This window comes from Perognathus longimembris, chromosome 3 (assembly GCF_023159225.1).
Source record: "Perognathus longimembris pacificus isolate PPM17 chromosome 3, ASM2315922v1, whole genome shotgun sequence".
NCBI classification, from domain to species: domain Eukaryota; kingdom Metazoa; phylum Chordata; class Mammalia; order Rodentia; family Heteromyidae; genus Perognathus; species Perognathus longimembris.
The window spans coordinates 107,528,181-107,545,458 of NC_063163.1; the positions used below are offsets into that span (position 1 = coordinate 107,528,181).

Consider the following 17,278-nt stretch of genomic DNA (forward strand, 5'->3'; position numbering starts at 1 on the left):
TTCTGTGCCAATCCCCCCCACCGCTCACTACCGGAGACAATTCTCCCGGTGCTGAGGCCGCACCCCACACTCCCTGCTTCAGTTTCCCTGGCCCCTTCTGTCCACCGGACATCTTCGGCCTGCGCCTCGAAATGTAAGCAAGTCTAGCAAATTGCACGGGAAAGTGGAGGGACCACGGCACTCGTGTACACACACACACACACACACACACACGCAAATGGGTCTGATCTGACGAACGAACCCGAACGCGAATGTTGCAGAACGAAGGTAGAATTTAATTTTAGTTCCTGGTCTAGATACCGGGGATGTTTCCCTCCACTGGCTTATTTAGATTTTCCCTTTTGTGAAAGCATCCCCAGAAAACTTCTGTAGTCAGAACCTTACTCTACTACAGGCATTTATTCACATCATCCGGGATAAATTCCTTAAAATGATGCTACGTTTGAGAAAGGAACCTTTTTTTTTTGTCTTTTTTTAAAAACTGGAATTTTGAGAGGTCAGTGCTTCTGGAATTGGGCGGGGGTGGGGGTTGCGGGGTGTGGAACGGGCAAAAAATTACAAAGCCCGGGCAAACAAAAAGCTATGGTCATGATCTCTCCGTGGTGCTGAAGTAGCACTCCGCAGTTTCCGTTCGGTCGCCGTCAGGATCTTCTGCCATTTGCTGTGAGGCTGTAACGTTTACATTTGCATTTGCAAGCTAGTAGTATGTTTGTCTAGTTGTTGTCAGTGATAACTTATCTAATTAAACTCCTTATCAAATCGGACCAAGACCTCCAGTCTCTTATAGCAGACATTGGGAAATTACCGGCTTCCTGCCATGTTAGCGCAGAACTAGAATTTCTCAGCTTCAATTTTTTGTTGTCGTACTGTCACAGGATCCAGCTTGTGTTTTGTAGCCGGGATGGAGAAAAGGTGGGCGCGCTAGAAACCCTCGGGAGCGGTGGATTTCGGCGTCTAGCCGGCACTCTGGCGTCGGAACTACATTTCCCACAAGCTCCGCTGCACCTCCCGTGAGGCCTTGCGCGCACGCAGGGAACGCTGAGGGAACGGCTTCCTGTTCGGAGCCAGGCTGCGTGGCCCGTGACCGGAAGGTGAGCGTGAAGTGTCCGCCGTCTTGGTGGGTGTCGTGGCCGAGCGACCGAGTGGACGAACAGCTGAACGGTTCTTTCCCGCCCCCCTCCCCACCTCCATTACTTTGGCTTTTGCGGGAAAGTGGCGGTACACGGCAGTAGAGCCTCTCTTAAGGCCGTGTGTTTTTTCTGTTCTGCCTGGTACTTCCGGGCTCCAGGCAGCAAGTTCCCCCCCCCCCCCCCCCCCCCCGCTGCTGGGCTCCATTCGGTTCGGTAATGGGAGCTTAGAGGCCCCCCGAGCCTGTGGAGTTCAGTCTGCGGCACTGCTCAGAATTGTTTGCTCAAGAAACGTGGCAGAAGTGTACAGCAGATTTTGGTTATTCGGGGGTATTGCTTCACATGCCACAATTTCAGTATTGATCACAGCGCACCTCCTCCCCCGGTCCTTTTGGCTTGGGTGGGTGTATGCTGTGTTGGCCCCTTCCACATTCCCTATCCACATTCCGATTTCCTTTTAAGATTCCTGTCTTTAACTTGAAACAACCTCTGCACGCCCGGTGGTGGCTGTTGTATTGTGTGCTTAGCACACACACGAATTTGCTTGGCGGGCCCGGCACGTGTTAGATGACTAGGAACTCCTGCTTCACGCTGCTAAGGGTAGGTGTGCGGGGTGGGAGTGGGGGTGGAGGCGGCGGCCAGGGGTCTGAGTTTGGAGCCATGAGCGCCTGTTCTTTTACAATTTGTCCCATGGCTGGATTTGCCCCAGGTCTCATTTTTCAGTTAAGGGAGTTAAACTAGGATCATCACTTCGAGGACTTTTCGACTTTGATAATTTGGGCTTAAAAGATCTGGGTAAAAATGAAATTTTCTATTTATTTTTTTGTGGCCAGTCCTGGGCCTGGAACTCAGGGCCTGAGCACTGTCCCTGGCTTCCTTTTGCTCAAGGCTAGCACTCTGCCACTTGAGCCACAGCGCCACTTCTGGCCGTTTTTTTTTCTCTCCAATGTTTTTTATTATTAAATTTTATTGATAAGATGATGTGCAGAGAGGGGACTGGCCGTTTTCTATATATGTGGTGCTGGGGAATCGAACCCAGGGCTTCATGTATACGAGGCAAGCGCTCTTGCCACTAGGCCATATTCCCAGCCCCAAAATGAATCATTTTTTTTTTTTTTTTTTGGCCAGTCCTGGGCCTTGGACTCAGGGCCTGAGCACTGTCCCTGGCTTCTTCCCGCCCAAGGCTAGCACTCTGCCACTTGAGCCACAGCGCCGCTTCTGGCCGTTTTCTGCATATGTGGTGCTGGGGAATCGAACCCAGGGCCTCGTGTATCCGAGGCAGGCACTCTTGCCACTAGGCTATATCCCCAGCCCCAAAATGAATCATTTTTAACTATGTAATTTACTTAAAATTTTTCCTTTGTACTCAGAATTGGGTTTTGCCCCTGTACTTTCCATGTTTGAGATGAGGCTGCGTGGATTACGACTAATTTGCTTCACTTTGCTTGCCTTTGCCCATATTAGTTTCCACTCTAATGTCTCAATAAATAGACACTATTGGTGGGCAGTTTCTGCTTACTTGTTGGGAACATATCCTGTACATAAGGAGTCACTGGTTACTTTTCCTAATGCTTAGTAGTGAAACTGGGTTGAATGCATTATGTAACCTTATATGCTATGTACAGAAAGTATTGGATGAGTCATTCATGTGTCCACTATTTTTTTTCTAAACAAGCAAACTATTCTGTCATTCTTAAGGCTTAATGATAACTCTAACAATTTCCAATTTTAGATATTCCTCACTACATTAGAAGTAGCAAAAATGTTAAGTTCCATTATAAAGTGAGCAGCATTAGTGGTTTGACCTCTACCCAGTGCAAATTAATTTCTTACTTTTTATACATTGTGATGCCAGATATATTTTGAAGAGGTGCTGGTGTTTTGTTTTGTTTTTGAGGCACCAGGCCTCTGAGCTTGCCGGCTTGGTGATCTATTTTGAGTCATGCCTCTTACCTGACTTTTTGCTCATTATTTCACAGATATAGTTTCTTTTCTGAATGATCTGGCTTCAAGCTATGACCCTCCAGTTATCAGCTAGGATTAAAGGTGTACGCCACCAGCGCCTTTTATTGCAGGGTAGGAACAGCCTTTAAGGGATAGACATAATTCCAAAGAAAATCTGTGAATTTTTAAAGGTATGGTATTCCAGAAGTGACAACTGTGGTTGAGAATAGAGGGAAATATGTCATTGAGATAATCTTCAAACAAAATGTAAGGATCTTATGTTTTGGTGCACCTATGTAAAAGCATTACATGATTACCTCCATTAGTTACAGGGACTGTCCTTTAGGACTGTGTAAGAAGCGGGGTTTTGTTCTTTCCCCTCAGTTCATCATTTACATGGTGTGAGTACAGTGGAGAATATGATCACAGGCCAAGATCACAGCCTTGATTTGAGATCATCTTACTTTGGGATCTATTTAAGACTCAAACTCATGAACTCCCAAAACTCTTTTAATATGTGAGCTTACTGCCCACCAACTGTAAAAACACATTCAAACGCAGTTCTCATTGTCCCAAGGTAAAAAGGAAATTGTACTTGCGAACTAAACAAAATACAAAGACCAGGGAGGCTTTTCTTTCTCTGGCATGATTCTCTTACAATTACTGCATTTGTGAATGGAAATTCAGAAATTGAGTGGTGTTTCATATCTATGTGATAATACAGCTAAGAAAGACCAATGGTGGGTGAAGTCATTCTCTATAAAATTCTGTGGGTTTTGTTTTTTCAGTTTAAGAGATTCTAAGAACCAGGCTATCCTAATCAATCCTGTGGATGAAGAGATAGGTAAAGACTTAAGAAGGAGAAAGAGAGAAGGGAAGCTTCTTGGGCATAACGCCATTTGCAAGATCACAACGCACACCCCAACGAAGTGCAGATCTTTTCTTCTCAGTTGGTACTAAGTAATTGTTTGGAACATATATGTGTTGAGGCTTGGATTGAGGTTCCGTTCGGGAAAGCATCTGTTCTCGGACACCCCAGCGTAGCTCTTTCCTGTGATCTTCACCAGGTAACCGCATTGAGTCCCAGTCCTTTTTGTACTCAAAATATCGGGCTACCCGGTCTATCTTGCCCCGGTTTCGGCTTAACTGGTCCAGCTTTGGGAGAATAAAAGACTTAGGTCTGCTGGCAACAATCAGATCTTGTTCATAAGCTGGAGGGCTCATTCCTTCTCTCTGTAAATAGCACATGAGCTGTTCCTGGGAAATTCCTTGGTACTCATCTGGTTTTTGTGAAGTACTATCTTCAGATTCCCCGTCTTCCTGAAACTGCAGATTTATCAACCTTTGTCTTAGGTCCCAGAGATCTAGATCACTTTCTATGCTGCTGCCCGGCACAGAATCACTTTCTGATTCACTGACAATGGACTCATCTGTCACTTGGACCTCGCCTCCTGGTTTCCTACGTAGCACCTTTCTCTTCATCACTGGCTTTCGGGGCCTTTGAGAGGCCTCTGAGACTGTGTCTGAAGTGACCAGACTTTCTGTGTACTGGTACTGCGGTTGCACAGGAAAAGCAGGTCTCTTTCCTGAAGTTACCGAAGCTTTACTGTAAGGATCGTACTGGGTAGACTGTGCTTCTCTCCTGGTATCTCCCTCACCCTGCCCTGCACAGATATGGGTAAAAGCTGTAGCAGCTGCTAACATTCGTTCTTCTGGGTCCATATTGGCCCATTTTTGTCCATCAGGTCCTGTGAGTTGCTCCATTGCTTCCTTTACACTGTAAGTCTGCCTGTAAGATAGAACACTGATCAGTTTTATGACACATTTCCATCTCACAAATTGCTCATTCTCAATTTTATAGTCATATAGAAAAAGAAAACCTAAGGAACTATAAATCCAGTAATCCTAACGGATAAAGACTAACAGGATAGAATGGGAGTTGTTGGGAGGGCATTGATGAGCTCCAGGCAATCTGTCATCTGCTTTCATCTCCACTATCTTCTTGCCCACTCCTACTTCCTATTGCCTTGCCACACTTAGTAGCTCTAGTCAGGTAGGTTATGACATTAAAAACTTGAGAACATATGTTATAGGGCATAATGCTTTGTATACAGTATGCAACAGGTATTTGGAAGGTATTCTAGTACCTGGCATTATTCAATGTGCTCACAACTGTAGGATGAGATCTTGAGTAAAATGATGCATCAAGGAGCTAAATAAGTTGCCTGACATTACACAGCTAGTAGGTAAAGAGAGCTGAAATTTTGACTCAGGCACTCAGGCTTCAGAATTAAGAACCATCAAAAAAGGTATTATGTTTATACTCACATACGAATGTATACATGCATGTTTTCCTGTATCATTAATTTTAATATATTTCTAGTTATTGAAATAAACCTATTCATTCTAGTAACCATGCCACAGTAATAACTTTTAATACCCCAAACAGACAGCCAAATACCCAGTGTTAGTTTCCTGCCTGGATCAAAGATGAGTATCTATTGCCTGCTAACTTTTGTCCCTACTATTTTTCTTTTAAAAAATCCAACATATGGGGCTGGGGATATAGCCTAGTGGCAAGAGTGCCTGCCTCGGATACACGAGGCCCTAGGTTCGATTCCCCAGCACCACATATACAGAAAACGGCCAGAAGCGGCGCTGTGGCTCAAGTGGCAGTGCTAGCCTTGAGCAGGAAGAAGCCAGGGACAGTGCTCAGGCCCGGAGTCCAAGGCCCAGGACTGGCCAAAAAAAAAAAAAAAAATCCAACATATGGGGCTAGGGATATGGATATGGGGATATAGATATGGATATGGTAGAGTGCTTGCCTCATATACATGAAGCCCTGGGTTTGATTCCTCAGCACCACATATATAGAAAAAGTCAGAAGTGGCGCTGTGGCTCAGGTGGCAGAGTGCTAGCGTTGAGCAAAAAGAAGCCAGGGACAGTGCTCAGGCACTGAGTTCAAGCCCCAGGACTGACTGCATGTAACTTAAAGCAGGGATTTCTCCTTCACCAAACTACACTTTCAAAAGTTTCTCATGATGCCTCTAGAATTTTCCATGCTCATATATACATTTTTATAGTATAATGCAGGAGGGCCATTTGAGCATTAATAACATCATTTGTAGGCCAGTAGAAACAGAAAGCTGTGGACAGCTGACAAGAAGCATTAGAGAAGCATACATGTCTGTCTAGTCACATACCAAATGATGTCTTGGCCTTTATGTGGCTGTAGGTCAAACATTCCCCACTCCTACTATAAAGGAAAACAGCACAAACTCTGAACTTTATTTACAGTTGTACTGAATTCCAATATATATAAAAAATTTTGTCAGTCCCTTACTAACATCATTTAAGCTTACATTCTCTTAATAAAAACAGCTTGTAAAGGTTTAACATGTGCAAGTACATTGTGTAGATGGGTCAAAAGATGTGTGCTAAGTTTTGACAGCTGTTGCCAATGTACTTACCTCTAAGGAACAGAACAGAACCACTTGCTCCTCTATTCCCTCTCCACAATGATTTTTTTTTTAATGCATATGCTGCTGCTTTGGCTCGAACTCAGGGACTGAGCCATGTCCCATTTCTGCCTTTCTGGTGGTTAGTTTTGGGAGACAGGGGTCTCATAGGCTTTCCTGCCTAGGCTGGCTTTGAACTGCTTCCTCAGATCTCAGCCTCCTAAGTAGCTACAATTACAAGCCTGAGCCACTGGTTACCAGCCTCACAGCTGCTTTACATCAAATGCTCATCCTTGCTGCCAGTTCCATTAAAGTTTTCATATACTTTGAATTTACATAACTTCAGTAAGCCTTTTTTTGGGGTGGAGGGGAGGGAGGTCAGTCATGGGGCTTGAACTCTGGGCCTGGGTGCTATCCCTGAGCTCTTCAGCTCGACTAGCGCTCTACCACTTGAGCCACAGCACCACTTCCGGTTTTCTGGTGGTCAATTGGAGATCAGAGTCTCACAGACTTTCTTGCCCAGGCTGGCTTTGAACCTTAATCCACAGATCTCAGCCTCCTGAGTAGCTAGGATTACAGGTGTGAGCCACCAGTGCCTGGCTAGTAACCTTTTCTTCAAGTAGGAAATGGTTGGTCTTTGTTTACCCCACAGATTTTTGGACTTTGTCTTATTAGCATTAGCCTTTTGTTCAGATTATATATTCTCATATATATATATATATATATATATATATATATATATATTTGCCACTCATTTCACTTCTTGGTCTGTTACTTTTTTTTTTTTTTTTTTGCCAGTTCAGGGCTTCATGCATGCTAGGCAAGCACTCTTACCACTAAGCCATATTCCCAATCCCTTCTATTTTTTTTTCTCTAAATAGTGCATGCTAGGCAGGTACTCTACCAGTGAGCTACATAATCACTCCAGCCATGTTGTTTAACTTTTGACTTTTTTCGTGGCTGGAGTTTTTCTTTCTAGTTTAAGTAACATCTTGAAGGGGATTTCTAGGTTTCTATAGTGCTTCCTATAGAAATACGTTTTCTACTCCATTGTATAAAAAAGTTATTCTTCCAATAAGACATTTAAATATTTAGTCTACTCAACATAAATACACAAACTCAAAGGGCAGTAACTAAATAAATGACCTACCTAGACATAGATGACCTTGCTTTAGAACAGATGTGGAGATGATCTTCTGTAACTAAGTAACCATCAGTTATAGATTATCTAGGACTGTTCCACTCTTAAGGATGTTGTATGATTACTCTTCGATTATTGAAATATACCAGGAATTTTAGCATCAATATCCAAATTACATCATTAGACTGACTCTTGGAACTGCTAGAGGTACAGAAATCTTTTATCAAAACATATATTTAATTTGGCCTTAAAGGAGGAGGGGTTGGGTTGGAAGGAATGAGAGAATGATGGAAGGAGTGACACAGATCAAAATGCATTGTACTTATAAACTGATTGGTTGAATGGTAATCCCTTTGTACAGCTACAAACTAATTTGGCTATAAAAGGTCAGTAATACATAGTTACCTTTTTTCTGCCATCAAAACTTTAAGTACAGCTTGTCTCCAACAAGGTTCTACTATCAATGTAAAGTATAATCATTGATAATATTTCTTCAATTAGGCTAACTTCTATTGTGCCACCTCTGAAACAATAAAAAATTAGATAATGTAACACAAGCCATTTAATTATCTGAAACCCTGGAAAAGAACAGAAACTCAGTAACAGTTCTAAGTAACCCATATAAAGAAATATTATGGGCTGGGAATGTGGCTTAGCAGTAAAGTGCTTGCCTAGCATGCATGAAGCCCTGAGTTTGATTCCTCAGCACCACATAAACAGAAAAGGCCAGAAGTGGCACTGTGGCTGAAATGGTAGAGTGCTAGCCTTGAGCAAAAATAAGCCAGGGACAGTGCTCAGGCCCTGAGTTCAAGCCCCAGGACTGGCAAAAACAAAAAAATTAATAGAAAAATTAGATATGAAAAAGGAAATGTTACAGGGAAATAATGAATTATCTTGATTAATGGAGAGAAATGAATATACTTATTTTCTCTAATTTTCTTTTCCCTTAAATTGACTAGATAGGATGTAAAAGAATACTGTCATCCCACACTTAAGTAGTGCTTGTGTCTAGAATGAGCAGATACTCTGGGCATCCAGTTAAATATCAGAAGCTATTTGAATATAAGGATACAACACTAAAGGAACACACTGAAATGTATTCTTTTGTCCTCTTTTCAGGCAGGTTGGACCTGTATGATTAATTGTTCCCGGAGTTGTCGTATCATGGCTGAAAATAACACAGACAGAAACCAGATTGAGGAACTTTTAAAAAGAGTGCAAGAACTGGAACAGGAAGTGCAAAGACTTAAGAAAGAACAGAACAACGCCAAAGACTCAAACATTAAAGAAAATTCTTTAGGATCTGGAAAGACTAAGCGTACATTTGACTTCAGTGCGCATGGCCGAAGACATGTAGCCCTAAGAATAGCCTATCTGGGCTGGGATTACCAGGGCTTTGCTAGTCAGGAAAACACAAACAATACCATTGAAGAGAAACTGTTTGAGGCCTTAACCAAGACTCGACTAGTAGAAAACAGACAGACCTCCAACTATCACCGGTGTGGTCGAACAGACAAAGGAGTTAGTGCCTTCGGACAGGTAAGGACCAGGGAACTGTTTCTCAAAGCAAGCTGTCCTATACCAGGCTATCTAGGTGGCTCTGCTGAATGCTGAGATTATCTGTATCTCTGAAACAGTGTCTTTCTCTGATTCCACAGGTTATTTCTCTTGATCTACGTTCTCAGTTTCCAAGGGACAAGGATACAGAAGCTGAACATTTAAAAGATGAAACCAATGATCCTGCAAAAGAGATCCGTTATACCTACATTCTCAACCGAGTACTCCCTCGAGACATCCGCGTACTGGCCTGGGCCCCTGTGGAACCTAGCTTCAGTGCAAGATTCAGTTGTCTGGAGCGCACATACCGCTATTTCTTCCCTCGTGCTAACTTAGATATTGTAACCATGCATCGTGCAGCTCAGAAGTATGTTGGCACCCATGATTTCAGGAACTTGTGTAAAATGGATGTGGCCAATGGAGTGATAAATTTCCAGAGGACAATCCTGTCTGCTCAAGTACAGCTAGTGGGCCAGAGCCTGAGTGAGGCAAAATGGCAGGAACCTTTCCAGTTATGTCAGTTTGAAGTGACTGGTCAGGCATTCCTGTATCATCAAGTCCGCTGTATGATGGCTATCCTCTTTCTCATCGGCCAAGGAGTAGAGAAGCCAGAAGTTATTGATGAACTGCTGAACATAGAGAAAAATCCCCAGAAACCTCAATACAGGTAAGCTAAACTAAACTAAAGCATATCCTAAGTAACTACACATCATTGATTCTAACTACCTGGAACTTTTAATCTAATTTGCAAAATGTAAACATGTGGGATGGATGATTGCTTCTAATTTTCTCACTGTTCAAGCCCGATGCATAGGCTTCTTAGTTTTTGTAAAAGCATGTTCATTACCACATCTTTTCTTCTCAATTTATGTGACCAGATAATTCAGTTCTGGTAAAATTACAACATGACTGACTATTGAAACTATTCCTGTTAAATTCCATCTTCTTACACTCAGTAATCTAAGTTGCTGAAACAGAAAAGGCATAAAATCAGTTTTTCTTCTGAGAACAAGCTGAGGTCAGGTAGATACCAGTAATTCACTCCCAAGCTGTGAAAATGCCATAGACAAGTTTGGATAAACACTACCATCTGTTTAATATTGTGCAGCCTGATAGAACCCATGTAGGGCCATAGCAGTGCAACTTCTAATGACTTGTTACCACCAACACTTAATACAGGTCAAATTGCTGTCGTGTGTGTGTGTGTGTGTGTGTGTGTGTGTGAGAGAGAGAGAGAGAGAGAGAGAGAGAAATAGTAATAAAATTGTTCCAGGTTAAAATTATCTTCTTAGCAATTATTTTCTTCGCAATTGACAGTGGTGATTTCTCTCACCCAATACCCTTTTAACCCAGGTACACATAGGTTTGTAAAAGTACTAAAAGACTGCTGCTATGTATTCTCATACTTCTCTTTCTAGTATGGCTGTGGAATTTCCTCTAGTCTTATACAACTGTAAGTTTGAAAATGTTCAGTGGATCTATGATCAGGAGGTTCAAGAATTCAATGTTACCCTTCTACAACAACTCTGGGCCAGTCATGCAGTCAAAACTAACATGCTGTACAGTATGCTACAAGGACTGGACTCTGTTACCTTGACCTATGGGACAGGAGCAGAGATGGATGACGCAACAGAGTGGAAAGATACTAAGCCCTCCATCGTAAAGCAAATCAGTGCCTTCACAGAAGGAGTGAAAATGCGCACATATCGGCCCCTGATGGATCGTCCCAAATGCCCAGGATTGGAATCCCGGATCCAGCATTTTGTACGTAGAGGACGCATTGAGGACCCACATTTACTCCATAAAGATGAAACAAAAGTCAAAAGGGACTGTAATGACACACTAGAGAATACTATTTTGGAGAAACCAACAAAGAGAGTCTGTGTTGATGCAGAAATTAAAAACATAATTTAATCATAGGACCTAAGAAGCAACAAGTAACTAGTGGTATGTATGTAAAAGTACGTACAGAAACTTTCATTGCAAGAAGTCTTAGGTATTCTGATCACTTATTAAAATAAAGATAAGGCCTGATTAAGAAAGTTCTGACATGACAAGATTTAAACATTCTAGGTTTGTCTTTTTTTTTTTTTTTTTTTTTTTTGCCAGTCCTGGGCTTTGGACTCAGGGTCTGAGCACTGTCCCTGGCTTCTTTTTGCTCAACGCTAGCACTCTGCCACTTGAGCCACAGCGCCCCTTCTGGCCATTTTCTATATATGAGGTGCTGGGGAATCAAACCCAGGGCTTCATGTATATGAGGCAAGCACTCTTGCCACTAGGCCATATTCCCAGCCCACGATTTAAACATTCTATCATCCTAGTCCAAAAGTAAAGAGATGGAAGAAAAAAGTCATTGTAAGTATTTACATATGGGCACTGTACCTGGTGTTCAAATTCATTAAAGCCTGTGGCATGTATTACATTTGTAGTGTTATTCCTTTTCATGGCAGTGAAGTAAACCTTACTCAGCTGGGCCCTCATGAGGAGCTTTGGAGTATCTATTTACTAAGAGAATTTAACAATATCAAATTCTGTCAGCAATCAGATAAACTGTTCTAGTGCTAGGTGTGCATGTACCTAACTGATAGGGTACAGGGCATATAAGTCTTAAGTACAGAGGTGTAAATGTTTTCTGTGATGAACAAATATTTTAGGCTCTGAAATGCAGCCAGGCACCTGTACTCAGGAGAATATCTGAGGATCGTGATTTGAAGCCAGCCCCAGGTAGGAAAAGCCCACTAGACTCCAAATTAACCACTAAGAAGCTGTTAGTGGAGCTGTGACTCAAGAGGTAGAGTGCTAATCTTCAGTAAAAAAGCTCAGGGGGGGATTGGGGATGTGGCTTACCAGGAGAATGCTTGCCTAGCATGCATTAAACCCTGGGTTTGATTCCTCAGCACCTCATAAATAGAAAAGGCCAGAAGTGACACTGTGGCTCAAGAGGTAGAGTGCTAGCCTTTAGAAAAAAGAAAAAAAAAAAAATGCTCAGGGACAGTACCCAGGCCCTGATTTCAAGCCCCAGGACTGATACAACAAAAAAGGGCATATACAAGCTGGAATCCTGCACAAATAAGAGTAAGCAAGTTAAGTGGGATACAGAATGGCTTAAACAAATAAATAAAAATGCCAATATTTGTTGAGAATTGCTTAAAGTTCTTATTATCCCAAATAATAAAAATAACAAAAATTGCCATGACACTAGTGTTATCCACATTTATAACTATGAGGTTCTTGTTTTCAACCAAGAAATGTTTATTCCCATCTGTGCTGAAGACTCCAGGTATACAGTGGGTTCTCAAGCTGCTAGTTAAAGCCAAAAACACATAGGACAACACACTAACAACATAGTAAAGGGAAGCTAAGTGCTACAGAAGCTTAGCAGATGCACTGCACAAATAAAGCTAAACAGACTCCCAGTTTTAGGAAATGAACCTAAGAGGGATGTGCCCTTCACTCAAGAGGAGGTATACAGTACAGTAGCTTTTACATCCCAGCAGAGAGAGAACCAGAAAATACCCCCATTTTAGAAATGGGAGCTGCCAGTACTAAAAATTTAACATCAGTCCCTTAATTTTTAAGATCTTGTTTTTAATATCATCACTGAGTATGGTAGAGTATCCTTAAACATAGGCCCAACCAGTTTGAACTCAGAGCCTTGCTTGCTTCCTAGGCAAGAGCACTACACCTTGAGTAGTACACCTATTTTTGCTTCAGTTTGTCTTTCAGTTAGGCCTCCCATATTTCTGGGATTATAAGTATGTAACCCCATGCTTGTCTCATATGTTGATAGAGCATCTTACTAGCTTTTTGTCTGGGCTGACTTCAAACCATGTTGCTCTGTCATACTAATGGATTACAGGCATGAGTCACTGCACCTGACCAAAGTTACCTTCCCAGTTTCTTACCTTATTTCAGTGTACGTTGATTGGCATTAGTATTGAGGGTTTTTTGGGTTCTGAATAAGAAGGAAACCTAGAAAAGAAGAACAGAGTTTAAGAAATCATTCCTCATTTAAAGGAAGGGCTGGATGCATAGCTCAAGTAGTTGAACTCTTGCTGTAAAGTACTCCTAAGTGGCAGGCCCTGAGTTTAATCCTCTATCCTGATAGGTTAAAAAAAAATACCCCTATGTTTGATGTAGAAACATTCTTTATATATTATTGATTGAATGATGCACAATGTATTTGGCTAGTATTCAACCACCACTCCAACCCTGCCTTTTGCATGCTAACTGGGAGATGGAGCCTTGCAGACTCCTGTCGGGCTGGTTTTGAACCTCCATCCTCAGGGTCTCAGCCCTTCTGAGTAGTTAGGATTACAAGTGTGAGCCACCAGCTCTTGGCAGTTATTTGGACGCATTTAAGATACGTTCTTGTTCCTTACCCAGGCTCAGGCCTGGATCAGGACCGGGACCACAGCGCTCCTAGTTTTTGCTTTCCACAACAGCTGAGTGGCCCCCGCATTTTCTACTGAGAGTAGGTCTCATGACCTGGCTTGGAACCCAGGTCCTCCCCACCTCAGCTTGCCATGGCTAGAAGGACAGATTTCGTGTGATTTTTTTTTTTTTTTTAATGTAAGAGAAGACTTACTTTCGGCTTAGGGTGGGGCTGCACACTCGCTGTCCCAGTGCATTCGGTGTTAGGAAGTGAGAACAGCCAGAAGGCTTTGTTACTCATTTATTTTGAACAACAGCGAAGCCCCCCGGGCCCCGGGCGTCCCACGGGGGCCCTCATCCTTCCCGGGGGCCGGCCCCGGGCCTCGCCCCTCCGGCTGGAGGAAGGCTGGCAGCGCCGCTCGGGGCAGCCCGCACACAGCGTGACCTCGGGCGGCCGCGGACACCCTGCGCCGCGCAGAGAGCACCGCACGGCGCTCAGCAAACCCAGCCAGGGTGTGTACCTGGCCGGTAGGTGCGGGATGCCCCCCGCCATCCCTCCGTCCCCGTACTATCCAACCCAGGCTTCCGCAGCCCCCAGCGCCGCCGCTCCCCGCGTCCGCCCCACTCACCCGCGTCCCCGCACTCGGCTCGCCAGTCCCAGAGCCCGCCCGGCTAGCCAGGCGCCGCGGGCTTCCGTTAGCGTCCTCCGGCCGCGCAGGCGCAGAAGACACTGCCGTTAACGACCCGGGTTTAAACCCCGCGAGCGAACCCGCGCCCTCGGTTCCGCCCCTCAGCACTCTGATTGGTCTCCGAAGAAAACGTCTTCCATATCTACATTATAATTGGTTCACATTTTCTTTCGGCCCCACCCCCTGCAGATACCCGGAAGCCCGGGACTGTGGGCGCCTAGCTGGAGCTGTCCAAACCCGCCCGTCCTGCGCGTGTAAACGGTTACCATGGGTGTTACATCTGGCGGTGTAGTTAGGCTTTGGAAGCGGAGCGACTCTCTGAGATTCCTGGCTAACACAGTACCAGTACTGGGGAGTGAACTCAGGGGTCGGGTGCTGTCCTTTAGCTTTTTTTGTTCGACTGGTGCTCTACCACTTGAGCCATAGCTTCACTTCTCGGCTTTTTGCGGGTTAATTGGAGAGTGAGTGTCTCATCACAACTTTCTTGGCTTAGAATCGCACTCCTCTCGCCCTCAGACACCGGGGTTGCTTAGAATTACACGCCCGCCTTTTTGTTTTTGTTGTTAATACTATATCTTAAAATTTCTTTTAGGGGCTGGGGATATAGCCTAGTGGCAAGAGTGCCTGCCTCGGATGCACGAGGCCCTAGGTTCGATTCCCCAGCACCACATATACAGAAAAAACGGCCAGAAGCGGCGCTGTGGCTCAAGTGGCAGAGCGCTAGCCTCGTGCTTGGGAGTTGCCGAGGATGAGATCTAGAAAAGCAAAAATAGATACCTAAAGTTCAATATCCTACTCATTGCCATGCATCGAATCCAGAACTTTTTTAAGTCCCGAGGGCCATAAACAAACAAGATGTTGTGAAGTTCAATTTACAGTTCCTTAACTCCAGACTTGAGTGGGAGGGTTCTCTCCTGGTATATCTTACTCCTCTTTTACCACTATTACCTCTAAGGCACTTGGGATTGGCTGGAGCAAGAAAATTGAATGAATGAAATGAAGAAGATGCCAAATGTAGGTGCATGGACATTTGAATGACTCTACTGCTAGATTTACAAAATAACAACACGGTAATGCACATATTCTTTTTCCTTCCTCAAGAACAAATATCACATGTCCAGGATTTGGCCATGCCTGCTTGACACTTTCTTTGGCATTGAATCTGCAATCAATATATGTTAGAAACAGAAGAGTAGACAGATTTATTTTCTTTTCCAGTGCTTTGGACATCCAATATTGTCCTTACACACACACACACACACACACACACACACATGCATGCATGCACTTCTGTCTTTGAAAGTCTTTAATACCACCTGCAAAGTTTTATTACATACCTTTTCTCCTTGGTAGAATTAGGGCTTGAACTTGAAGCCTCTGTTTGCTAAGACAGGCAACTCTACCAATTTAGCCACACCTCCACTCTATTTTGCTTCAGATAAGGTCTTGTATATTTCCAGGGTTGATATCAGATGCCATCCTCCTATGTATGGCTTGCTGAATAGCTAGGGTTGTAGGTTTCAGCCACCATAAACAGCCCATACTTCACATTTTAAATGGTATCTACTCAACCTACTTTATTATTTTTTGATGGATCACTTAAATTTGTATAGATCAGACCCACGGATCCAATTCAAGAAACTTTAACCAAGGTCATCTAACAAAATCCTATGTTTGCGAAGATTTTCACATTCAAAAAGGAATTACAGATAATAAAGCCTACCTCAATATTCAGCTCTAGTAATTAACTCATGACCAGTCTTATTGTCTTTATATCATTATTCTCACCTCCTACAATATTTTGAAGCAAATATCAGGTATCTGAAGATTACTGAAAATATTTCAGTAAAATCTCTAAAAGAAAAAGAGTTTTTAGTTTTCTGAGACAAGCTTTCAATATGTAGCCCAAGCCAACCTCAAACATAAGATCCTCCTATCTCAGCCCACCCAATGCTGCAATTAAAGACATAGGCCTATAATCTATCATGCCTGGAAAGGGACATTTAAAAAACATAACCAAACCTGGCACCAGTGGCTCATGCCTGTAATCCTAGCCACTCAGAAGGCTGAGATCTGAGGATCATTGTTTGAAGCTAGCCCAGGCAGAAAAGTCCCCAGGAGACTCTCCAATTAACCACTCTCCAAAAAACTGGAAAGTGGCACTGTGGCTCAGTGGTAGAGTGCTAGCCTTGAGCACAAAGAGGCTCAGGGACAGTGCCACGACCCTGTGTTCAAGCCCCGCAACCGACCAAAAAAACCCCATAATGATAACATTGTAATTACATCTAACACAATATAGTTTCTTAGTGCCACTGAAAATACAGTGTTCTATTTTCTACTTCTCTCCTTCCCTTCCCCTCTCCTTCCTGTTCCTTCCTTTACATCCCTGAACCAGGATCCAAATTCTCCCATTGTGATTTATTAATATGTCATTCCTTTTATAAATTCCTCCTTTATTTTTATTTTTTTTTTGCCAGTCCTGGGGCTTGAACTCAGGGCCTGAGCACTGTCCCTGGCTTCTTTTTGCTTAAGCCTAGCATTCTACCACTTGAGCCACAGTGCCACTTCTGTCTTTTTCTATATATGTGGTGCTGAGGAATTGAACCCAGGGCTTCATGTATACATGGCAAGCACTTTACCACTAGGCCATATTCCCAGCCCAAATTCCTCCATTTTTAACCAATGAAATTTATTTGTTGAAAGAATCCCATTGTTGGATTTCACTGACTGCATCTAAGTGTAGTTTAACATAGCCTCCTTACCTTCTGATGATAGCCCAGCCTTCCTCCATATGCTTTCCCTAAATGGGGGTAATTGAGTTATTAATCCATCAGCATCTTTATGGGTTCAAAAAGTGCTTTCAACTGGTTATATGGCCATGTGAATGTTAACTCCTCCTTTGTGATATGTTTGCTTACCTCATCCCTTTGTTGACATTTTGAAACTCCTGTAGTTTTCTCTTGTCTAACTGCATCAAATGTCTAATAT

General features: G+C 43.3%; 2 protein-coding genes across 6 annotated transcripts; one reads left to right on the plus strand and one right to left on the minus strand.

Annotated features, from left to right (window-relative positions):
* Window positions 1-8: 8 nt before the first annotated feature.
* On the plus strand, window positions 9-11,286 carry Pus3 (pseudouridine synthase 3). 3 transcript variants are annotated; one of them, XM_048343692.1, is made up of 5 exons: window positions 9-133; window positions 876-1,091; window positions 8,790-9,209; window positions 9,329-9,894; window positions 10,646-11,286. In XM_048343692.1, the coding sequence occupies exons 3-5, from the start codon at window positions 8,805-8,807 to the stop codon at window positions 11,139-11,141; spliced, it is 1,467 nt and encodes a 488-aa protein (XP_048199649.1). In that variant the 5' UTR covers window positions 9-133; window positions 876-1,091; window positions 8,790-8,804; the 3' UTR covers window positions 11,142-11,286. The 3 variants fall into 3 exon arrangements, with proteins under 3 accessions (XP_048199649.1, XP_048199650.1, XP_048199648.1); XM_048343693.1 differs by lacking the exons at window positions 9-133; window positions 876-1,091 and adding an exon at window positions 1,196-1,429; XM_048343691.1 differs by lacking the exons at window positions 9-133; window positions 876-1,091 and adding an exon at window positions 1,197-1,731 and having other exon boundaries at window positions 8,794-9,209.
* Hyls1 (HYLS1 centriolar and ciliogenesis associated) lies at window positions 3,564-14,307 on the minus strand. 3 transcript variants are annotated; one of them, XM_048343695.1, is made up of 5 exons: window positions 14,231-14,307; window positions 13,133-13,199; window positions 8,076-8,193; window positions 7,680-7,868; window positions 3,564-4,860 (listed from the first exon to the last, which is right to left on the minus strand). In XM_048343695.1, exons 4-5 carry the CDS (start codon window positions 7,685-7,687, stop codon window positions 3,924-3,926), a joined length of 945 nt encoding a protein of 314 aa, XP_048199652.1. In that variant the 5' UTR covers window positions 7,688-7,868; window positions 8,076-8,193; window positions 13,133-13,199; window positions 14,231-14,307; the 3' UTR covers window positions 3,564-3,923. The 3 variants fall into 3 exon arrangements, with proteins under 3 accessions (XP_048199652.1, XP_048199651.1, XP_048199653.1); XM_048343694.1 differs by lacking the exon at window positions 7,680-7,868; XM_048343696.1 differs by lacking the exons at window positions 7,680-7,868; window positions 8,076-8,193.
* Window positions 14,308-17,278: the final 2,971 nt, after the last annotated feature.